This window comes from Rhinatrema bivittatum, chromosome 6, assembly GCF_901001135.1.
Source record: "Rhinatrema bivittatum chromosome 6, aRhiBiv1.1, whole genome shotgun sequence".
Classification (NCBI taxonomy): Eukaryota; Metazoa; Chordata; class Amphibia; order Gymnophiona; family Rhinatrematidae; genus Rhinatrema; species Rhinatrema bivittatum.
Window position 1 is genome coordinate 53,589,058 of NC_042620.1, and position 25,978 is coordinate 53,615,035.

Genomic DNA, 25,978 nt, shown 5'->3' on the forward strand with positions numbered 1-25,978 from the left:
CCCTTCTCTGGACCATCTCCATCATGTCTGTGTCCCTTTTGAGATACAGTCTCCAGAACTGAATGCAGTACTCAAGGTGAGGCCTCACCAAGGATCTCTACAAGGGGATTCGCATGTCCTTTTTCTTACTGGTTATTCCTCTCTCTATGCAGCCCAGCATTCTTCTGGCTTTAACTATCGCCTTGATATATTTCTTTCTGTTCTTCCGATTGTCAAACCCCAAGATCTTGGCACTGCACTTAACACCATTGCTAGTTCAGGGTAAGTTCCTTTTACCATTACATGCTATCTTCTATCCATCAACCAGCTTGTAATCCATGCCACCACTTTGGCGCTTATTCCCAAGCTTCTCAATTTATTCACAAGCCTCCCATGCGGGACCATATGAAAAGCTTTGCTGAAATCCAAGTAGATCACATTGAGCACTCTTTCTTGAGCCAATTCTTTAGCCACCCAATCAAAAAAGTCAATCAGATTTGTGTGAATCCATGCTGCCTCAAGTCCAGCAATCCTCCTGAATGTAGATAGTTCACTATATTTTCCTTCAGCAGAGTCTCTGTTAGCCTCTCCGCAGTGGTGGGAAAATTAACTGGCCTGTAGTTTCCAGTCTCTTCTCTGCTACCACTCTTGTGAAGCAAGACCACCACCACTCTTCTCCAATCAATTGGCACCACTCCTATTTCTAGGGATCTATTGAACAGATCATGCAGCGGACCGGACAGCACATCTCTGAGCTCCCTCATCCTGCCCCATGGCCTTGTCCACTTTCAGTTTTCCTAGCTCTTCCCATACATTTTCTTCCCATACATTCTCTTCCCATACATCTCCATCTACAGTCTTGTCAACCAGCAACAGTCCTTCTCCAGGGTCTTCTTTAGTGAACACCGAACTGAAGTATTTGTTTAATATTTCTGCCATTTCTTCATCTCTGTCCACACAGTGCTCCTTATCACCTTTCAGTTTCACTATAACACTTTGGACCTCCCTTTTTTCTCTGATATATCTGAATATATCTGAAAAATGTTTTGCCTCCTCTCTACATCTTTGGCAATCCTTTCTTCCTCTTGACCTTTTTCTTTACTGATTTCTTTCATTATATCCCTCAGTTTTAACAAATATTCTTCCTTGTGTTCCTTTTTTTGGGATCCTTTATATTTCTTGAATGCTGTTCTTTTTGCCTTAATTTTTTCAGCCACCTCTTTAGAGAACCAGATCATTTTTTTCCCACTTACTTTTCTTTACTTTTCTAACATATAGATTTGTTGCCTTTGTAATAGCTCCTTTTAATTTAGCCCACTGTTGCTTCACCTCACCTGTTTTCTACCAGTCTTCCAGTTCTTCCTCTAGGTACATCCCCCATTTTGACAAAGTCCATATTTGTGAAATTCAAAACTCGGGTCTTTGTGTGACTTCTCTGTATCCTATTTCAGATACCGAATCATACCGTCTGATGATCGCTAGTGCTCAGGTGAGCCCCTACCTGAACATCAGAGACATTATCCCCATTAGTGAGCATTAGACTGAGGATCATACCCATTAACATTTGTTTGAGCAGAGCACCTTGAAGGGCATCCACTATTTCTCCACTTTTTGTAGATTCCACAGGAGGGATGCTCCAATCTATATCTGGCAGATTAAAATTTCCATCGAACAACACTTCTCCCTTCTTTCCCACCTTTTGGATGTCCTCAATCAGGTCTCTGTCTAGCCCATCTGTTTGGGTTGGAGGCCTGTAAATCACACCAGTAAATTGGAAGCACCATCTTCTCTTTTTGGGATGGTTCATAATGCTTCTACTTTACCCCACCTCCCTTGCAATTCAGTTGCCTGTATATTGATTTTAACTTAAAGAGCTACTCCTCCCCCTTTTCTATCCTTTCTGTTCTTCCTTAACAAGTTGTAGCCTGGGATGGCTGCATCCCAATCATGAGACTGTGAACCAGGTCTCCAGAACAGTAACAATAGCCAATTCTGCCTCTAGCATTAGGGCCTGCAGGTCTGGGATTTTATTGCTCAAACTTTGAGCATTTGTGGTCATAGCTTTCCAGCTACTCTTCCCAGTTACCTTTTCTGTTTTTTTTTTAACTGATTGCTTTTGTTACTTTCTCTTTCCATTTCCTGTATTGCTTGGGGGTAACATTCCAATTTTATTGACCACCTCCTGGAAAAGTGGACTCTTGGTGTTGGTCTTTGTTTTCCTGTTTCCCTTCAACTTGACTTCCTGGATTGTGACCCTAGCTTGTAGGGATGTGCAGACAAAAAGTTTATGTTCATAAGTCCATAAGTCGAAAGGGGGGGTCAATTTCGGCCAATATGGACATATGTAGAATTCCATAAGTTGAGGCTATGTCCATACGTGCACCGGTTCCCTAAATAAAAATTTAAACCACTCACCCTCCTTAATCCCCCCCCCCAAGACTTACCAAAACTCCCTGGTGGTCCAGCAGGGAGTCAGGATGCCATTTCTGTATTCCTTTGCGAGGAGCACGTGACGTCGGCGTCACGTCGGAGTGACACGGACGTCACGTGATTCCCCGCGCGTTCGCTCCGGGACCCTCGTTGGACCCAACCGGAACTTTTGGCCAGCTTGGGGGGGCCTCCTGACCCCCCCAAGCTGGCCAAAAGTTCCTTTTGGGTCCAACGAGGGTCCCGGAGCGAACGCGCGGGGAATCACGTGACGTCCGCGTCACTCCGACATGACGCCAACGTCACGTGCTCCTCGCAAAGGAATACAGAAATGGCGTCCTGACTCCCCATTGGACCACCAGGGAGTTTTGGTAAGTCTTGGGGGGGGGGATTAAGGAGGGTGAGTGGTTTAAATTTTTATTTAGGATCAACAAACGCGATTTCCAACGTATTCAACATAGCTATGTTGAATAAGTTGGAAATCCGATCGTTTTCGCCTCATCACTTTTTTAAGTTAAAAAAAAAAAGTTGCGTTTTACATATGCGGTCAAAACAAATGCACACCCCTACTAGCTTGGAATTTGACCTTCCTTGGTCACTGCCTGAACCTGACCCTTTGCTTTGGACCCAGCTTCACCTTGTCTACTGCTTGCCCTGACCTTCGCTTGGACTTGGACTCTTGTTCTTGGTTAGACCTAGGGACCCTCCTAAGACCTGCCATCTACCAGAACCCAAGGGCTCAACTTGCGGGGGAGGCAGCTGGTATAGGCAAAGCTCCAGCCAGTCCCACCTAAGGGCTTCTCTGCCAGTTGTCAGTGTAAGCCTAGTAGGCTTGCCTGTTTGGTGGCGCCAATCACACCACAGCACCAAAGATCCACTTTTCCAGCCAGTGTTACATACTTTTTCCTGGGGCAATTTTCAAAGTGAAATTAAGTGTATATTCTTCCTTTGAAAACTGGTGCAACCATGACAAAAAAGGACCCCCAGGCTTTGCAGCGATGTGTGTAATTTGAAAATTGCCTCCATATGTTTAACTTAGGAAATTATGAGTTGATTCAGTTCTTTGAAAATGTATCCCTGCTTAGCATATAAAAAGTATGTGGTTATCTCATAATTAGGTCGATTTTCAAAGGAGTTGCATATGCAAATGTAGCATACTATTGTAGCTATTTTTAAAAGCCCATTTACCTACATTAAGTGCACTTTATATGGGTAAAACCTATTGACATTTCAATAGCATACTCTGTAGCAATTTTCATATAGTTATTGCACTAGTTTTCAATTAATGTATCAAATCTGAGTCTGTATCATTTTCTGGAATATTTCTGCTTTATAAATTTGGAGGATGCTGACTTAAGAGAGGTTTTTAGATGGAATGAGCTACAACAACAAGATTTTATCTTTTTCATTTGTAGTGGCTATGAAAAATATAAATGCAATTCAGTAGCTAAGATTTAGAGTCATTTTTTTAAAAGTGCTAACATGTTCTGCATGATTTGTTACTCTATTTTACAATGTTAGACTTTTTGTAGGTTCCAATTCTTGTTTTATGGAACATTTTCCATAAAGTTATCATACACAGTACTTCTGGGGGCAATTTTCACAAAGTTGCACAGTTACAAAGTACATGGATACTTTTTGATCCCATGAACTTGTAACCAATTCTCAAAGAGAAACTACCCAGCTGTTTTCTCTTTGGAAATCCACTAAAGATATGCAGATACAAAAGTACCCTATTACTTTTTCCAGCTCTTTTGCAGATGGGTTACTAATACTTCTGCTTAGCATTTCTGTTGTGCTAACAGACATGCACTACACTGTATGAATACACATAAGAGACAGTGGAAATTAGATGCATACATTGGAATATTCAATATACACTTGGGGGTAGATTTTTTAAAAAAGCGCGATTGCGTACTTTTGTTTGCGCAGCAGGCGCAAACAAAAGTACGCTGGATTTTATAAGATACGCACATAGCCGCGTGTATCTTCTAAAATCCTGGATCGGGAACTTCCTTTTGCCCTCCCCTCCCCTTCCCCTCCCTTCCCCTACCTAACCCACCCCCCCTGCCCTATTTAAAACCCCCCCCTTACCTTTGTTCCTAGATTTACGCCTGCAAGAAGCAGACGTAAATCTACACGCGCCAGCGGACTGCTGGCACGCCGTCTTCCGACCCGGGGGCTGGTTCGGAGGCCTGGACCACGCCCCCGGGCCGGCACCACGCCCCCGGTCCCGCCCACGAAAAGCTGCGCCCCACCCCCAAAACGCTGCGTCATCTGGTCCCGCCCCCGACACGCCCCCTTCAAAAAACCTCGGGACCTACGCGCATCCCAGGGCTCTGCGCGCGCCGGCGGCCTATGGAAAATAGGCGCGCCGGCGCGCAAGGCCCTGCTCGCGTAAATCCGGGCGGATTTACGCGAGCAGGGCTTTTAAAATCCGCCCGTTGGAGATTTCTCACCTGACCAAGTTATGTCTCTAGAAACACCTATATTTAGAGTGAAACTATACTACTCTATTTAGCCACTCTGTGTAGTGCATTTTTTGTGTATCCAACATACAAAATGTTGAAAATAATTATGTAATAGGGATTGTTGGCCATCTGTCTGTCTGTAAGCACACTAGCCCTCCTAAAAAAGGATGGAAATTCATTAAACTTGGCTTTCAGGGAAAAAAAATGTGACTATCTTAGATGAGTTTGAAACCAGATACATCAGATCAGTATTTTCAGAGAACTGAGGCTGCAAAAAAATATCCCCATTGCCTTATATGGGAAACTGTTAGCTGTTCAAACTGTTAGAATGCTGACCAGTGTTCCATTCCAAATGCTCCTCCCTCACTTTACCAGCCAGCACTTTGCCACAGAGCAACACAGGAAGACAGAGATAGGAAATATAGCTGAAACAACATCAAAGAATGGTATGAAAAGGCACTTTCAAAGTAGACACACATGCGCCACTCTATACACACAAAGACACACATTGCCACATATAATCCATTCATCCTGCCTACAACTCCTCATACACCTCCCACCTCCCACGCCCTCACCCCCTTGTCCACTCCACTCCACTACTCAATTACATACATTCTTACACCCCCTCACACACATGCATCCCAAACACACACCCCTACTCCCAGAAACCCACACCTACAAACCCCCACACATAAAGATGGAAAATAAATGAAACAGCTTCCCAGTTCACCTGTCATACACCCTCATGCATACATTACATATATACACACACTTACCCCAACCGCACCACCACAGTTTTGCAACCATACCTCTCACCTACACATACACACACACAGTCATAGCCCCAAACAAATATACAAACTACTACTCCCCTTACACATACAATATGACCCCCACTGAACTCTATATATACCTAGACTTACCCGGATAATCCACCCCAACACACATCCTGATGTCTACACATAACCACTTACACCCTCCAACATATACATACATGCCCTTACCCCAATCCCTTCACACACAATCTCTCTACACACATTCAACTTACTCAAATACTCCACACACGTCCCACTCTCAAACATCCACCCACACACTCCCTCACAGCCTACAAACATATAGCCATACTGAAAACAATTACAACCTGCTACTCCCATAGACACAAAACCTCGACAAACCCCTTCTACCCACCTACCTGTCAAAAAAAAACATACTTCAGACATACTTCCCCCAAATACTCCCCCACATACACACACACTGCCCACAGCCCTATATGCCCACATACACATCATACATTCTCACACACCTCAGCAACATATGCACCCAACCACAATCACACTTCTTCACCACCCATATCCATCCATCCATTCACTCACACAGACAGCCCCTCTCAATCCCACCCAGTCCCCCCAACACCTCACCTATACTCCCTCCTTTGCCCATACCCTCCATTGTCCCAAACACACACATACCACAATCCCCCCACTCCTATACTCAATATACCATGCCTACACACATACCCTTCTTCAAAACTCTGTTGTAAAGCATTCTGAAGCTAAGCCTCTGCAAGCTTTCCCTACAGGAAGGGTAACTCTTAAACAACTCCATGTGGCTCCATATACACAGAGATCTATGACAATATTTTATAACCTGTGCAGAAAGAGGTACATGTAAATTATAGATACGCATATGTCTACCCCCGAATGTACACAGATGTATGGTTACATGAGAATAACTGCAATGCATTGAAAGCACATATGTAAATGCATTGAAAAATATATTTTAAAAACATGTGAGCATGTATTATATGCATAAAAGATTTTTTGGATTTGCTCGTTGTAAAATCTTGTCTAGGCACATAAATTGGTAATAATATAAAACATGTGCATGCAATTGAAATCACCAGTTTGCTGAAACCTCTACCAGTTCACACAGTCCTTCTCCAAGTCATCGAGACCCTCCTAGTTCTTCACTCTGAACTCCCCCTATTTCCCCCAGATCTCCCACCCAACCAGTCAAGTGCACAGGATAATGTAACAGGTGTAAGATAGCACAAGTAAGTTGACAAATATACGTGCATCACTCTATTATAAAATAGTAACTTGCATGCATAGCTTTCTGCCCTACCTTCGAATGCTCCTGGACTGCCCCTTTTTTTTGTGCATAAACCACCATTCCCCTTACACATACAATATGACCCCCACTGAACTCTATATATACTTAGACTTACCCAGATACATCCACCCCAACACACATCCTGATGTCTACATCCTGGTGCATACTTTCAATATTTTTAAAATGGTACTTATGCAAGTATAAGCTACTTATGTGCATATATGATAATTTTGTACGCATAAATGTTTTGAAAATTCATCGAAAAGAATCTAGCCACCTAACTCTATGGTTAGGGAGCTAGATCCCTTTAGAAAAATTGCCTTAAACAAGTTCAGATCATGTCACACTGTAATTTATAATTTTTTATTTTGAAAGAAGTTCCATTACATTTTTTGTGTTTTGTTGTTTGTGGGTATTTCAGACTCTAATTGTTTCATTGTACGCAATGATTGCCTTGAGTCATTGCCTAAAATAGACAAATATAACTTAATCAATTCTGGTAATGTAAAGGCGCCTTTATTGTGTGACATTTGTTGTATGCAAAAATGTCTTTTTGCAGCATGAAAAACAAATGCTTTAGGCTGAATATCTGTATATAATTGGCCATTTCTATAGATCAGGAATTTTTGCAGACTCTGTGAGTAAAGTAATTATATGATTTACTGAAAGGGAGACAGGTTTGTTAAAATGGGAATGGCTGACATTTGTAATAATGGAGGAATAGTACATATATGCAAATAGATGCAACAAGGTTTGGCTGCTACCCAACAAGAACTGACTTTGCAGGTTGGGCCAGTACTGTTGCTTCATACTGGTTATCCATGCTGCTGCATCACAGAAGAAAATGAAAGAATTGTAAAATAGGCACAGCATGAAAGAATAACCTTAGTTTTATTCAGAGCATGCACAGATGTTTAATTTAGTTTGTAGGCAAACTTAATTTCATTCATTTTAATTTAGAATTCAATGCATCCACAGCGATTAGATGAGTGAGTTTTGCAGGCTTCATGGTGCCTTATTAATAACATACAAATTGAGGAGAAGCAACAGGATTGGTTGATTTTGCTGAGCTCCATTAACACTGGGCAGCTATAAAGAAATGTCAAGCTTTGAAATATGGCAAACAAAAAGCAATCTATCATCTGCTATCAAAATCAGGAAGAGGGACCCCCAAAGGCCACTGTGCTTGTAAAATAATATTAAACAATAACATTGAAGTCAATCAATATACTAAAGTTGACTCTATCACAAGTAGTTAATACATGTTACAAACCCTGTTAGTGTGCAAAAGCTGGTTCATGTAAATCAACAGCACTGTTAACATGCATGAACTAGCTTGCGATAGTGTTAATGTGAAATCTGTCTTAGTGAGATGATGAGATGCAATACTATGCCGAAAAGCTCATTACTTGCAAAACAGTGTGTGCACAAAATGCTATGCAGATGCATTAGCACAAAAACCTATTAATTCACACGATAAATACTGCATTTACATGTGTTAATGGCCAATGTTAGTGCAGTTTAGTATATACTCCTCAAAGTTACCAAAATCCTTCCCAGCAAAAATATTTTTCCTATTGTATGAACTTAACGTTGATAGTATCCCTTTAAAGATTACAATTATAGCATTGCGCATTGCTCATTATCATTTTTAATTGATTACTTTTTTGGTCTTTTTAGTTCAGAATATGAATATTTTAACTTTAGTATTTGCCTAATTTTATTTTTTCTCAGGTCACTGGGGGCGCTGCATGGGTGACTGTGGACTAGGTGGTATTCAGAGTCGAACAGTATGGTGTGTACATACAGAAGGTTGGACAACTCATCATTCAAATTGCAAAGAAAAGGATAGACCAGACAGCCAGAAAGATTGTTTCAAAATATGTGACTGGCACAACGAACTCTTTGAGTGGGACGTTTCGGAATGGCAACATTGTGTGCTTGTCCCTTTTGCCAATGATGGAGTTAAACTAAGGACTTCAGAATGTGTGACTGCACAGCATGGATTACAACACCGGAAAGTACGCTGCATTCAACAGTTGAACAGAACAGTTGTTGCCAGTGAAATATGCGAATATTTTACACCTCGACCACCTATGGAACAGGCCTGTCTCATACCTTGTCCACGAAATTGTGTTGTATCAGAATTTTCACATTGGTCTGAGTGTACCAAAGTCTGTGGTAAGAGCCTTCAATATAGAACTCGTTCAATTATTTTTCCTCCCCTCTATGGTGGATATAAATGCCCAAATCTTACGGAATCAAGAAGTTGTGATTACCATATTGCTTGTCCTGTTGGAGAGGAAGAATATAAATACAGTCTAAAAGTTGGACCCTGGAGTGAGTGTAGACTGCCGCATCTTAAAGAAGTTAGTCTAAGTGGAAGAACTATGTTGGATTTTAGTTCTGATTCTACAGAGCGAAGTACTTTTAAGCATCAAAGTTATACACATCATCATTCCAAGCCATGGGACATAGAGATAGGTTATCAGACAAGGCAGGTTAGATGTACAAGGAGTGATGGAAAAAATGCCATGCTGAGGTAAGATGATAACCCTGACTCTAAAATTGTAGCACTATATAATAATAAAAATGTACACTGTGTATGCCTGTAATTGTATATTTTATTTATTTTTTAAATTGTATTCCACCTTTCAGCCACTTCTGTGCTATCAGTTGTACAGTTTTCTAAAAGGCCATTTCTGCAAGGGGGGTGCAACTTTAGCCACAGGAATCCATTTGAAAATTACTCTTTAAGAGGTCAATTTTCAAAGCCATTACTGTGGGTAAAACAGCATTTTACCTATGCAAATGGGCTTTTAGAAAATTGCCTCCTTGAATGTTTGCAAAAGTAAATGAATATGTTATAATTGAAGATTGCTTAGTTTAGGGTGCAAGGGAGGTCACAGTGGCAGTGGGGAGGGAGACGGGGCAAATTCAACACTGTTACTCAAAGCGTTGGGGGGGGGGGGGCGGTCACTACCCCTCAACGCCCCCTGGAACTATGCCTATGGTATACAGCCTCTATACACATTACACTTACTTTTATCGGCAGTAGGGGGAAGCATTTACAGGGGTGAGATTGGGGAGGTATTTGCACTTAAGTGCATACTTTTGAATTTTCCAAAGCATTAGCATAATCTTACTAAAAAAAAACTATCCATACAAATTGGCAGGTGCAAATGTGTGGGGACAGATTTTCTGGGATCAGTTTTAAAGGAAAGGTTTTGAGTGTTTTTTCAATTTGAAAATCTGTATAAAGTGAAGGGGTGAAAAGTACTTGCAGTGCAGGCAGTTTTAAAATCACCCCTTAAAAGTTTCAGACCTATTTGGGACTTTATGAAACAAAGTTTTCTGAATACGCCCACAGATTGCTTGCGGGAAGCTGAAACATTTTAGCTGTCAGTACTGAAACATGACACAGTTTTACTTTCTGAATTTTTCATGTCATAATTTGAAAATAAATTCCATAGGTAATTTTTGTCTTTCTTTCCTGTGAATAAATTAGGAATACTATAGAATGCAATTTTCAAAGTAATATATGGTTATAACCTGCAACCAAATAACATTTCTAAGGCTCATTAAAGGAAGGGAGGTTTAATAATTATGAGTTCGTATATTTCTCTTTGAAATAAAGCCCTTCCAGTTCCATGTGCACAAGAAGCAAAGATAGTTCAAAATAAAAAATATAACAGAGCAAAATAATATAGGAAAATAAGTTTGTTTGATATTTTCAGCATGATAATAGAACACTCTAATCATGTATAATAATGGAAACTTTATTGCCAATAGCTAAAATAAGAAGTAAACAGAAAGGTCACCTTCCCCTTAATACTTTCTGGATATTCTAACTGAAATGGCATGGAAGAATAATAAAATATATCAGTTCTAAGTGGAATGAAGGTAGCATTTTGATTCTGTCCATAATTAATAATATCAAACTCCTATATATATATATAGTTATGTACATATAGAATGTACATAACTCCTGCCGTTTTGTAAATAAACCCCCATTCCCCCCCCTTTTCCCAGCTTACCCTCTTAGTTCCAACTTACTGCCCTGCCCCGTCCCTTCCCTCCCCCCCCTGTTATAATATCAGTTACAATGTAAAGCCCTGTTGGCTGAATTTGCTGTTATCTGGAAACCGATGTGATGTCTCGTGCGAATGTCGGTATAGAAAAATGTTAAATAAATAAAAATAAAATAAATATAGAATGCGTATTAGGATAGTCATCAATATTTCTAATACTGCAGTCTGTTATCATCTAACTTGCTCTCTCCGGGGTTTTCAAAGACTTGCCTGAAGTTGTGTGGATAAAATATCAGTATATGTGCATAAGTGGCCTTTATGTGGGTTGAGCGAATTTTCAATATACACATACTTATGTTGTCCTACGTAAATCTGTATGCACCAAGAGTGTGCAAACATTTGGCCATACAAGAAAACGGTGCCAGCCAGCCATCATTTTCATGTCACACTTGGTGCTGGTCTCAGAGCCGTTCAGCACTATTTTTAAAAGGATTCCTATGTGGCAGCAGCAAGCGAGGATCATTCTTGTCCCCTTTTTTTGCCTAGATCCCCATAAAGGGGGTAAGTGAGGGCAGGGTCCTGGCTGATTTATGTGGGGTGGAAGGTGGTTTGGAGGGACCTGGGGAAGCTCTGGTTGGACTCGTCTCAGCCCAGTCAGGTAGGCCTGGGCCCTGGTGTCTTTGTGGAGGTTGGGGGGGTCAGAGGGGCCTGGGTAGGTTCTGAATGTGCTTGGCTAAGCCTAGCTGGTTAGACCGAGCCTTGGCTAGATGGTGGGGGCTGCATGTTATTCTGTTGCTTTTCTTAGCCGATAGTGCACTCTCTTTGCCAAAACAAAAAAAACATCTGAAAATTTTGGGGGCTTTTGTTTGGCCTGTGTATTTGTTTCATTAAAAATGAACCAAAATGAAAATGGATTATTTTGGTTTGGATTACCCATTCATATGAAATGAATGCATCTACCTCTTGTGGATAGTGCTGCAGATTATTGGTGATTCATGGCTGTTAGTCTACTTTTTCTTTGTATACTCATTTTGGTTCATGTATTCTTTTCATAAGCTGCCTCCATTCATTTGGCTCTTTTCAAATGAAAAAAATGCTTGTTTATTTGTTACAGTCATTTTTTGTTTTCCATTAAAGTCAATAAGGGAAGCAGTGCATCCTATTTTGAGCTCTAATGGTTGTCTAATCATTCCTAATGAAACTTATGGGTAGACCTCATCAGAAGGGGGAAGAGAACGCCACCAAGAGTATGGCAAAGTAGCACCAAACGTGGCAGGAACATGTCGATCCTGAATCATTTGTAATGGATGACAGAACATTTATCTACAGTGAGGAACTTTACATTTTTCAAGTTTTGTGAGGCCACCCGTGGCTTTGGAATCCTGGTCTCATGCTTTGATGCAAGAGGGTTTGCTTGGAGCTAACATTTGCCCAAGAGGGGCCACTCTCTCATCGGGGAAAATATCTGGAAAGGTTTGTACGCACCACAACAAGGGAAATCTTTTTCACATTGGTGTAAAAAAAAAAAATGCTCCAAGACTTTCTTCGTAATATGCACCCTTTTTTTCTATTTTATCAATCCTTTTCTCAGTGATCTCTACCTTTTTTGCCATTTTATCCCCTATTCTGCGTAGTTGATTCTATATGCTCTGTAGCAATCAGCAAGGTAGTTATTCTGGTGAATGAATTTTTTTCACAGGAGTTCATCTCCATGCCATCACTCACATCAGGCACTGCACTGCCTCAGTGTCCTCAAAATTATAAAAAAATATGTGGAGAAGGTAGATCCACATAGCTGACCTCTTGCTTATCCTGATGCTGTACATCCTCCTCCTACTTATATTCCTGCTTGTGTTCTTCTTTCTCCTTCTCCTCCTCCTCTTCTCCTTATCTGAAGTCATCTAGTTCTGCTCTTTGTCCACATCTTCTGCCACAAGGTCTAACAACATGGAGGTTGGCTGTGGTAGTGCAGACATGCCTGCCCTTGCACCTTTATGTTGAACTGTACGATGGGAGTAGATGGCATGACAATTTACTCTCCTGCAGGTTAGAAAAATAATGAAAGCATATGAATACAACTTTGTTACAGTTTCCTACACAGCTTGACTCTCCTAGCAGTTGCAGGCCTAGGCCAGAGGCCAGCCCTGAGTTGCAGGTGGGGGGAGTGTGTCTTGTGTCTCCCTCCCCCCACACCACCTGTGACTCATTCTTTCTTCTTCCTGATGACCTTTCTGCTGGTTCTGTGGCTTCTGCACCTGGCAAAGAGCTACAAGCACACAAATGGCTTGGCCACTTGTTCACTTTGTAAGTTCATTTCTCTACTTATTCTATCAATTTTTGTTCTGCTTTTGTCATTAATCCTACATTTCTTGTTGACTGCATGATTCATCACAGCTATGAATTTTTCTAGCCCAATCTATTTTTTTTTACTGTGTAGGAATGAAATCAGCAAGTACCACACTTTGGAGGACACAGTCATGTGCCATTATCTTTCTGGTTCAAGTTATTTGTGTTTAACTTTATATTGAAAAAGGAAATCCTCCTTCCAAGGCCTTTCCCCACCCAGCCACCTGTCTGAAAAAATCATACCTGAGAATTGTATAGCTGTGTTCAGCCAGAGATTATATTTGGATTCTGGAGGACATGCATCTACTTTATTACTCACATACATACACACACCAGAATGACTGTAGTACTCATCCCCTTCCTTTACCTCTTCATGCATCTCCATGCCTCCTCCCTGGCTCCAGCATTCTCACCCCACCCAAGCATGGCTACCACAGAATGGGGCAGATTTTCAAAGGGGTACACGCATAAGATACGCGCGTACCCCTCGAAAACCTGCCCCAAGCTCCCCCTGCATGTGCCGAACCTATGTTGCATAGGCTGCCGGCGTGCGAAAAGCCCCGGGACGCATGTAAGTCCCGGGGCTTTCCTGCGGGGGCGTGTTGGGGGTGTGTCGCAGCCGGTGCGTCATCAGGGGCGTTCCGGGGGCAGGGCCGCGGCCGTAGTTCCAGCCCAGGGGCGTTCCGGGGGCATGGCTAGGCCTCCGGACCAGCCCCCGGACCGGAACATGGCGCACCGGCAGCCGGCCCGGTGTGCGCAAGTTATGCCTGCCTCAGGCAGGCGTAACTTTTGAAATAAAGGGGGGGGGGGTTGAATTAGTTAGGGTCAGGGGCGGGTTAGTTAGGGGAAGGAAATGGAAGGTGGGGGGCGCTGGAAAGAAAGTTCCCTCTGAGGCCGCTCTGATTTCGGAGCGGCCTTGGAGGAAACGGAGGCAGGCTGCGCAGCTCGGCGCGCACAGGCTGCCAATTTTGCACAGCCTTGAGCACGCCGACCCCAGATTTTAAAAGATACGCGCGGCTACTTGCATATCTATTAAAATCCGGCGTACTCTTGTTTGCGCCGGGTGCACGAACAAAAGTACGCGCTTGCGTACTTTTTTAAAATCTGCCCCAATATGTGTAAGGGTTCTCATGCAGCAAGAACAGCCTTTGTTTTTCAGCTCTAGCCCCTTCCCCATTGGGGTCAAAATTTATGTTTTTTCAGCTGTGTGGCCTGTACTGTTACAGATCACTGAGGCTGAATTGTTAAATCAGGCATTGGAGCCTTGCTTGGAAGGGAAAGCACATATAGATGCTTTATATGCAAACAATGAAGTGACTAATGGGGACAAATGGACTAACTTTCAATAACTGCAGAGGGGAAGGAATCCAGACAGCTATCCCCTGCAATAGTGACACCATTCCTTGTGCCTAGCACTTGATGTTCTTCCTGATTAAGTGATCCCTGGCCTGAAGGAGACCGGTGGATAAGAGGTGCCTGATGTTTGACCATACAGGATTTTCTCTTATTTGGTCACTTCATTGACTACTAAGGCAATCTTCTCTGTAGAAAAGTTGCACTTTCTGAGCTGTGGTCCTTGCATAGGGATGGGACTTAAATACACAGGCTATTTTTCGCCATAGACAGGCAGGATGAAACGCAGCCACACAATTAGGGATAGTATCTGATGGTGCCAGCGAGGAATTTGCTCACTTCATGCTCAGAAAGATCTAGAAATATTTCTGAGCCTCTATGTAAGTTTCTGTACAGTCGCTGCCATATGAGACTCCTCAGATTTTTTCTGACATGGATGGTTTTTTGCTCCCTTGCTACCTCATTTTTTGAATTGTTTTAGTTCACATTTTTCCCTGATGAATTTTTTCATAGACATTTTGCCTTTTTCATTTTTTTTCTTCTCATTCCAAAGAAAAGTAGTAGTCAATGATTTTCATCTTCTTCATGTCAGGAAAATAAATCATTTAAAATGTGTGCTAACCTCAAGCACAAGATGGCCAGTGTGGATCTCCATGGTCTTTATTTGATGCCTAGTTACTTCCTATGATATAAGTAACTATCCTGCATATGGAACAATGTCTCATAGAGCTTAAATGTACTCAATATTAGGGGCGTGCATTCATTTGCAACGTATTGGCAATCCGCAATGTATAGGGCCATATTCGTTGTATTCATTGCATCGCTAAACGTATCGCGATTCCCACGAATACAAAGATTCTTCACCGAATTATTCTGCCATCTAAAGGAGCAAATTTAAACAAAACCCCCACCCTCCTGACCCCCCCAAGACTTGCCAAAACTCCCTGGTGGTCCAGCGGGGGTCCGGGAGCCATCTACTACACTCACGCCATCGGCTGCCGGTATTCAAAATGGCGTCGATAGCCTTTGACCTTACTATGTCACAGGGGCTACCGGTGCCATTGGTCGACCCCTGTCACATGGTAGGAGCAATGGACGGCTGCTGCCATCGAGTGCAGGAGATCACTCCTGGACCCCCACTGGACCACCAGGGAGTTTTGGCAAATCTTGGGGGGGGGGGGGTGTCAGGAGGGTGGGGTTGTAGTTAATTAAATTTTAGCAAGGAAATAAATAAGAATGGAATGCATGAACGGATCGAGGGCCCCCCTTGCTGAATCCAACGTAACTGCCCCCTGACAAATACGAATACAGAATGTAACCTATGCGGTCCCTCTGCACATCCCTACTCAATATGAAACATCACCTCAGGTGAAAAAGAGGTCAGCATTTCAAGCGAGACCAGAGCCTAGAAGAAAAATTACATCAGAATCTCCTAAGTGCCTAGATCACCACTTTTCTCACTCCAAGCATAAATGAGAAATCTATTATGGCACAATAAGTCCTTGGTACCATGTGACATTGTGCCGAAACTTTCACGCCATCAACTGAAGAGACCTAAGCTAGTAGAAGGAGGCCCTGAACCAAAGTCTTTGGCACCATCACAATCCAGCATTGCAGATCGCCTTTGCCCTCATTATGTCACAGAGGCTGACCGTCGGTACTTGTGACATAGTGAGGGCAAAGGCGATCGGCACCATTTTGAGTACTGGCATCGGACGGCCAGCGTCAGGAAGTCGCTCCTGGACCCCCGCTGGACTTTTGGCAAGTCTTGTGGGGGTCAGGAGGCCCCCCCCCCAAGCTGGCCAAAAGTCCCTGAATGTCTCAGAGCGACCTCCTGCACTCTGGCCGTCTGATGCCACTACTCAAAATGGCGCCGATAGCCTTTGCCCATACTAGTCTTGGGGGGGGTCAGGAGGGTGGGGGGTTGTAGTTAATTTGATTTTTAGCTGGCACACAAATAGAAATCGCCGTATTAACGCATCTGGGCGCCATACGGCCGAATACAACGTATCTGCTCCCCGATGAATCCGAATCACGATTGCAACGTATGGCGTCCCTCTGCACATCCCTACTGCAGGCAGAACAGAAATCAATCTACCAGTAGCTCAGCGGCTGAAAATGGCCTCTTCTATTGCCACTGGCCCACCACCCCTACTGGTGTGCTGCCCCGTGCAAATGCACAGTAAGCACACCTGGTCGCACCAGGCCTGTCAATATAATTCAAAGGGGTTACCATCTAAATTTCCAAACTTTACCACTGATGCTTTTCTTATGGCAACAGCACTCAAATCTTAATCAACTATAGATATTAGAAAACAAAGCACAATTCTTACTACTAGCTCGAGGAATAGAATCAATTCCTACAAAGGAAAAAGGAACAGAGTTTTACTCAAGATATTTTCTGATACTCAAAGAATCAGCAGAATTGTGTCCTATCCTAGATCTAAGGAAGCTAAACAAATTTTTGAAGAAAGAAAAGTTCAAAATGAATTTTGAACTTCCCCATCTAGAAATCAATGACGGGTTGGTCCTAAAGACTGGATATATGCATATTCCCTTTCACGCCACTCACAGGAAATGTCTCTGGTTCTAGTCAGTAGCAGAAGATCACTTCCAGTGCTGTTTTCCCTTTCGAACTTTCAGCAATTCCAAAACACATTGTAATTGAGGCAAATCATGGAAGAAAGAGCAATGTTGTAGTGTTCCCATATTTAGACGATTGGTTACTATTGAACATCTCATCAGAAGAAGTTACTTGTCGTATCACTTTTGGAACCAAACTCTTCTTTCTCTGGGGTTTCTAATAAATTACAAAAAAATTCCCATTTCATCCCAGCAACACAATTAAAATTTAAAAGAGCTCATTTAATACTTAAGAATGAAGGGGCTTGCTACCTCTACAAACTAATTCACTTAGTTCAGATTATAACCCATAAGCAAACAATTTCTGCAAGGGGATGGAAATATTTGGACACATGGCAGCCACAGTCCATGCCCTTTGCTCATCTACACATGAGGGCGCCACAATGGCACTTAAAACTCCATTGGAAACAATATTTACATGAGTATAAATACCTATCCCAGAAAATAGGAATTTACATGAGTGTAAATACCTATTTTAAAGGGTCGGGGTGGGTTTTTTTTTTCGGGCCATCGGCACCATTTTTATTAGTGGCAGCCGACGACCCAAGAGTGGGCGATCAGTCCCGGGGCTTCCACTGGATCACCAGGTGATTTTAAAACATTTTGGGGGGGGGTTTGGGAGGATGGGGGAAGGTAAGGGATTAGTTTTAAAGGGTCGGGGTGGGTTTAGGGGTTGTTTTGGTGTGCCGGTTTTCCCGCCCCCCCCCCCAAATAACTCCCATTAGTGGACACAAACCCGATTAACGATTTTTCATGATAAATCGGGGGAATTTCTATTGTTTCACTCTCTAACGATTTTTGATGATTTAAAAAATATCGGACGGTATTTTAAATCGTCAAACGATTCACATCCCTACTGCTGAGCGACTGTCAGCTTTCCCCTTTTTCTAGTTTAAAAGCTGCTTTATCTCCTTTTTAAAGGTTAGTGCCAGCAGACTGGTTCCACCCTGGTTAAGGTGGAACCCATCCCTTCGGAAAAGACTCCCTCTTCCCCAAAAGGTTCCCGTTCCTGCATGTGGAATGGGAGCATTTCAGAGAATGCCTCCATGGAGGTTCTGGACTTCAGCTTTCTACCAAAGAGCCGAAATTTGGCTTCCAAAACCTCCCTTCCACATTTTCCAATATCATTAGTGCCCTCATGTACCACAACAGCTGGCTCTTCCCCAACACTATTTAAAATCCTATCTAGGTGATGCATCAGGTCCGCCAACTTTGCACTAGGTAGGAATGTTATTAGGCGATCCTCACACCCACCAGCCACCCAGCTGTCTACATTCCAAATAATGGAATCATCAACTATGATGTCCGACCTAACCTTTCCCTCCTGGGCAGTAGTCCTGGGAGACACATTCTCGGTGCAAGAGGAGAGCAGGTACTTGCTACAGGATCTTTTCCTGCTGCACCAGGTTGATGCTCTTCATTCATAAGACCTTCTTCCTCCAAGGTAGCACCAGGGCTACCAGACTGGAGTTGGGACTTGGCTACCATCTCCATGAAGGTCTCATCAATATACTTCTCTGTCTGCCTCTGCTCCTCCATGTCTGCCACTCTAGCCTCCAGAAATCTGACTCATTCTCTGAGAGACAGGAGCTCTTTTCATTGGATGCACACGTACAATTTCTCACCGGCAAGTAAAATAATCATGCATGTGACACTTGATGCAAAAGACTGGGAGGCCCCCTTCTTGCTGCTGGACTGCTGTCATCATCACATGTGTGGTCTCCCATCCAAATACTCTGAAGTTCCTTTTTTTTTTTTTTAGCTCTGGGGGTGCCAAAAATAGCCAATTTTTATCTCTGTTCAATCACAAACTTCCTCTATATTGCTCCAAAAGATCATCTTCAGGGGCCTTGGCATGGGATGCCTTCTTAATTCTATGGAACCAATACCTATGCCTTTCTGTCAGTTCCTCTAATTGCCAAAACAATATTCAAATTAAGAAAGGATAGCACCCTTTTGGCTTTGACAAGTATAGTTTCCATGGTTGCAAAGAGTAGCAATTGCACATATGATACATTTAAAGATTTTCTCCAACTCTTCCAACTTAATACAGCAGACCTCTCCTACACCCTAACCTTTAATCGCTAGCTCCCTCTGCTTGGATATTATGTGTCAGTTAACAGAAATGTTACCATATCCTATAGAGATTAAGAAAATAATTTTAACAGCAAGAAAGTCTTCTATTAGATATTCTTACAACTTCAAATGGAAAAGATGTTCTACTGGTATGCAACTGAAAAGCAAGATCCTTTTCAATGTTCCATCAACACATTACTTCAATATCTTCTCAGCATTTCAAACTCTGTACTAAAAACCAATTCAGTTAGAGTTCATTTGCATGCCATTGTAGCACACTACCTACACTTTATTTATTTATTTAAAAATGTTTGTATACCGCTTTTACAATTGGGAGACTAATCAAAATGGTTAACTAAAATAAAATATACATAATCTAGAGATAAAAACTTAAAACTTTAACAGTAGAAACAAATACAGTAATAGAAAACATAGTTAAAAAACATAAAATAAACAAACAAAGATACAAGAATGCTAAACATAGTACCTTCTAAAAAATGTAATATGAGAGGAGAGTAGTTAAAGATGGATGGGTGTCAGTTGATTAATAGGAAAGAGAAAAACTGTCAATTCAATTAGAGGGACTTCCAGTATCCAGGCTGCTGTAACAACAAATTTTATGAATGGACTAGTCCATCTTAATCATCCTATAAAAACCTATTGCAACTCAATGGGTCCTCAGTATTTTACTCTCAGTGTTCATGTATCTACCTTTGAACCTTCAGCTACTGTTGATCAGAAATGTTTGACCTGGAAAGTGCTAATTTTCATTAGCAATAACTTTAGCTCACAGAGTTAATGAGTTACAGGCTTTAGAGGTCCATGAATCTTATACTCAAATTTTTAGAAACAGGGACTCATTCAAAATTTCTGACTAAAGTGGTTATTTAGTTTTCCCAAAACCTCATTTGAACAAAGGTGAACAATCCCTACATTGGACTGCAAAAGAGTACTATTTTATTTAGAAAGAACTAAACTTATTAGAAAATCACAAATATGTATTTCCTTTAATCCAACCAGCTAAGAACTTCCAGTTTCAAAATAACCCTATCAAAATGGTTATCAGACTGCATTTCTATGTTTTGCCACTTCAAAAATTAGCCTTCCTGAAAAGGTGAAGGCTCATCAAATTAGGTCAACATCAACCAGTATAGCATTTCTACATTCTCATCAATTCAAGACTTATTTATTTATTTATTTATTTATTTATTTATTTATTTATTTAGCGTTTTTTTATATACCGAGGTATAGCAGCGTTGCCTTCACTCTGGTTTACATTATAACAACCTGTTACATTGAAATTTGAAAAATTACATTAAACAGACTGAGAACTGACATAGGTACATATGGAAAGCAGCTACTTGGTCTTCAATTCACATGTTTGTTAACCATTACTGCCTAGAAGAAGACTCTCAAAAAGTCAGTAGTTTTGGTCATGCAGTCATCAAAAGTTTATTAAACTAACCACATCAACTCTCCCTCAACCTTGTGTGTGGTCAGGTTTGCAGTATTCAAAGAAAAATGTGGGTTCTGGTGCAATCCTTGACTTGATAATTCCCACTTGTGTGACTTGTGTGACTGCACTTTGTTCTGCTTATCTGCAGAGAAAGCTATGTTACTTTCATGTATCAAGTGTTCTCCATAGAAAGGACAATTCAGTCACACAATCCCATGCACTTCCCATACAGTTGAAGTTTTTCAGTTACAAAATTGACTGAAGAGAATCGCATAGTGGCAATGGCGTGGAAACACATGTGCATACTCAGAAAGATTTCTGGATATTTCTGAGCCTGGGGAGAGCAAATTCCACACTGGTGCCATTAGATGACATTGTCATCTTGCATATCTGATTCGTCCTATATCAGATATGTGTGTGTACTTTATAGAATTTTATTGATTTTTTTTTTTTACAAAAGAAATATCCAGATCGTTTTTGTACTACTGAAACTTGGTTGATGAGACTGATTTTGTTCTTTTAAACCAACTCTCATTGTCTTCATATAGAATTATTTCTCAACCTAGACCAAATAGAAAGGAGGAGGGAAGTCTTTTAATCTTGGCCAAACATTCCTTAAATCTTTCTGTTGTTCAAATATATTCTGTTTCCCACCATGAAGGATTAAGCTTTCTGCCACCTCATGGGGCATTTGTCTGATTTATAGTCCCCCTGACTTTTTAAGTACTTATCTAGTTTAATTGATGTTTTATTGTCTTTTAAGGCTGATTTTAAATATTTTATGTATTTTTGAGAGATTTTAATTACATATGGACATTCATCCTTTGTTACTCTTATGATATTGTTTTAAATATGATGTCTGTGCTAGAATGGTTAATTAATCAGCCTACTTATAGATATGGTCACACACTCGATTTTGTGTTTTTAAGAAATGAATGGCTAATTGAATATAGACAAGGTTACACCTGTGTTGAGGTCTTTTGGTCTGATCATTTATATCACAGATCTGTTTTGAGACTGTGGTGTTGTTGAATTGATATTGAACTTTTGTCGTCTGTTTGGATACCTAATCTTAAGAATGAGGTTGTTACTGATGAATGTTCATCTACTACTAAATGGCATGAAACATTGCAAGATGCAATAGGAGTTGTGACTTCCTTTAAAAGTAGGAGGAGCATTGTTAGAAGTAGGATTGTTAACTGGCTCCAGATCTTCAGGATAGGTTGATCCAGACTTACTTAAGCTTCCTTGCATGCAGGTACTTATAGTCTTGCTTTTCTTAGAGAATACATTAGGGAAATCAGAATAAGTCCCAGCATGCAATGAGGTAAAACCAGGACTGGATCAACCTATCTTGAAAATCTGGAGTCAGTTGGCAACCCTCGTTAGAAATCATCATGAACCCTGGTTTAGCAACGATTTAAACAGCAGATTAGACGGTATGAGTGTCGGCGAAAAAATTAATATTCCACCAACTTTGAAATGTATCAGAATACTCTTAATAACTATATAGCATTTGATGATATATTAAAAAGGGAATATTATTCTGCAGGCAACACCAAATTGCCCTCGCAAGCTATTCTAAAGTGTCAGGTCATTGTCAATTCCTGTTAAGAAAAGTAATTTTGATTTGCTGGCTGAAAAAAAATGAGATTTTGGCATGGTTTTTTCATAATAAAGTTAAATCTTTGGTTGCCAGATTTGATACTGATCCTGTTCTCCCTCAGGAGTTTTGAATTCCCAAGGAGAGCAAATGGAAATACTTTAAATAAACAACTGTAGATGAAGTTGAGAGGATAGTTGCAAACATTATAGGGATGTGAATCGTGTCCTCGATCGTCTTAACGATTGATTTCGGCTGGGAGGGGGAGGGAATCGTATTGTTGCCGTTTGGGGGGGTAAAATATCGTGAAAAATCGTGAAAAATCGAAAAATCGCAAAACCGGCACATTAAAACCCCCTAAAACCCACCCCCGACCCTTTAAATTAAATCCCCCACCCTCCCGAACCCCCCCCAAATGACTTAAATAACCTGCGGGTCCAGCGGCGGTCCGGAACGGCAGCGGTCCGGAACGGGCTCCTGCTCCTCAATCTTGTTGTCTTCAGCCGGCGCCATTTTCCAAAATGGCGGCGAAAAATGGCGGCGGCCATAGACGAACACGATTGGACGGCAGGAGGTCCTTCCGGACCCCCGCTGGACTTTTGGCAAGTCTCGTGGGGGTCAGGAGGCCCCCCACAAGCTGGCCAAAAGTTCCTGGAGGTCCAGCGGGGGTCAGGGAGCGATTTCCCGCCGCGAATCGTTTTCGTACGGAAAATGGCGCCGGCAGGAGATCGACTGCAGGAGGTTGTTCAGTGAGGCGCCGGAACCCTCGCTGAACGACCTCCTGCAGTCGATCTCCTGCCGGCGCCATTTTCCGTACGAAAACGATTCGCGGCGGGAAATCGCTCCCTGACCCCCGCTGGACCTCCAGGAACTTTTGGCCAGCTTGTGGGGGGCCTCCTGACCCCCACGAGACTTGCCAAAAGTCCAGCGGGGGTCCGGAAGGACCTCCTGCCGTCCAATCGTGTTCGTCTATGGCCGCCGCCATTTTTCGCCGCCATTTTGGAAAATGGCGCCGGCTGAAGACAACAAGATTGAGGAGCAGGAGCCCGTTCTGGACCGCTGCCGTTCCGGACCGCCGCTGGACCCGCAGGTTATTTAACTCATTTGGGGGGGGTTCGGGAGGGTGGGGGATTTAATTTAAAGGGTCGGGGGTGGGTTTTAGGGGGTTTTAGTGTGCCGGCTCACGATTCTAACGATTTATAACGATAAATCGTTAGAATCTCTATTGTATTGTGTTCCATAACGGTTTAAGACGATATTAAAATTATCGGACGATAATTTTAATCATCCTAAAACGATTCACATCCCTAATTTATAATACTTTATGTCCAATGAATATTTGGTCCAATGAGATAATGAAATCTATAAGCTTGGATATGAGCAATTTTCTTTTTGGTTTTGATAATACTTCATTGAGAGAAGGCCTCTTACCTAAATCATTTAAAATCGATTTGCAAGTCCAGTTTTGAAGGGAGGTGATCTTGACCCATCAAATTGCATGAATTGCTGAATATTCTCATCGTTACCTTTTTTATCCAAAGTTCTTGAAAATGTGGTCTTAATGCAATTAAATCATTTTATTGACTATCAAAATGTACTTGACAATTATCAATTTGGATTTCGGAAAACACACAGCATGGAAACGTTGATGTCAAGTGTTGGTGTTTTCCAATGTTGATTTGATGCTGGCACAAACGTTTTTGGTCTTTCTGGGTATGTTAGTGGTTTTTAATATACCAAATCACTCCATTTTATTTTATTGGTTGAAAGAAATGTGGTTAACATCTGTTTTAGACTGGTTTAATCCTTTTTTGACTGAAAGGTATCAACATATTACAATAGGTAGGTCTATGTCATCTCTTTTTAAATTAGACACTGGTGTCCCACAGAGTTCATCATTATCCGCTATCCTGTTTAATATATATATATATATATTCCCTATTTGTCCATAATATATATATATTGCCTATTTGTCCATTTCTTGCAATACTTGATGTTGGGTATAGATTCTACACTGATGATATACAGTTTTATTTTCTGATTCTTTTTTCATTTGATGATGCTATAACCAAGGTCTCCCATTGCTTTTGCTCTGTATAGAAAGTGGTTATCAGAGAACATCTTGTATTGAATATTTAAAAGACCTAAATTCTTCTAATAGCTGGATTTCCACCATCAGATGGTTCTTCTAAATTCTGTTTTGATGAAGCAACAAATGCAATTTCAAATCAAGTTATAAATGTAGGCTTTCCTGATAGATTCATCTTTATTGCTCTGATAGAAATTTTAAAAAGTAGTAAAATTTTATAAGCTTTGGCTGCTCCATCAAATCAAGCCTTTCCTCTCAGAACCTTATTTAAAGACAGTATTGCATTTGCTGGTAATTTCTACCTTGGACTCTTGCAATGCTTTTTATGTCAGTCTACTACAAAAAATATTTAAAACAATGCAGTTAGTAGTGTGTGCACACACCCACATATGTGCATATGTGAGCCTGAGCTCATATTTGCTCACATGCACGTGTATGTGTTCCCCTAATATTAAGTGATTATTCAAGTATTATTCCTTACAATTTATTGGCTTTTTCATGCACAAGTAAGCAAATTTTAAAGCATGTGCGCATGAAGAAAATAACCAGTTTGATCACTTAGTCCACCACTTTGCCCTGTCTATCCCTAGGTCATCAAGATTCCTCTGATTCTTCAGCTGCATTCCCCCCAGGTAACCCAGGCCTCTCACCCAGTCAGTTTTTGGCTATAACAAGTTTCATTCTGACATACAACTAAAAAAGAACAGAAGTAAATATGCGCAGGTAACAGCCCGACTCGTGCTGTGTTCGCCAATTTTAAAATCAGGATTTATGCTCGTAAATACTGGCCCCACCCCAGAACAGCCCTGATTGGCCCAAAATCCACCCATTTTTTCATAGTCTGTTGCTCTCATATGTGCATAAATGTGTGTAATTTTCCAGTTTTAAAATAAGAGTTGCTTGCGCTCAGCCCATATACTCACTTATATAAGTCTTTTAATTCGGGCAACTCTTTTAAAATTTACCCCATAGAATGCAGCCATACACATTTTTTGTTAGCCAGAATTTGTGATCATATAACACCTGTATTGTTTAAGCTGCATTAGTTACCCATTAACTGGCAAGTTAAATTTAATATCTTGGGGGGTAACCTGATTTTAAACCCAAAGATAGTTAAGAGATCAGGTACATTCTGTGGTAATGAATCAGGAATGGCCACATTAGATGAGCACTATAGTCCTTATCTGACATCATTTTCTAAGTTGTATGTAATGTATATAGATAGATATATTTAGGTACCCTCTAGGGTAGGTCCCTCTAGGGACCCTAATTTAAGTCCTAAGCCAGTATTTAATTACATACATCCCTTCAGGCACTTTTACAGAAGCTTATCTGGATTGGTCAGCAGTGCACTATAAAAGCAGGCTGTGCATGAGGAGATGTGTGATATTT

At 41.4% G+C, this 25,978-nt stretch overlaps 1 protein-coding gene across 1 annotated transcript in view; it reads left to right on the forward strand.

Annotated features, from left to right (window-relative positions):
• THSD7B (thrombospondin type 1 domain containing 7B) overlaps positions 1-25,978 on the forward strand; it is an 898,700-nt gene that overhangs the window by 4,253 nt on the left and 868,469 nt on the right. The window contains exon 2 of the mRNA XM_029607893.1: positions 8,724-9,531. Within this exon, the coding sequence (XP_029463753.1) occupies positions 8,724-9,531 (808 nt within the window). The remainder of the gene's footprint in view (positions 1-8,723; positions 9,532-25,978) is intronic.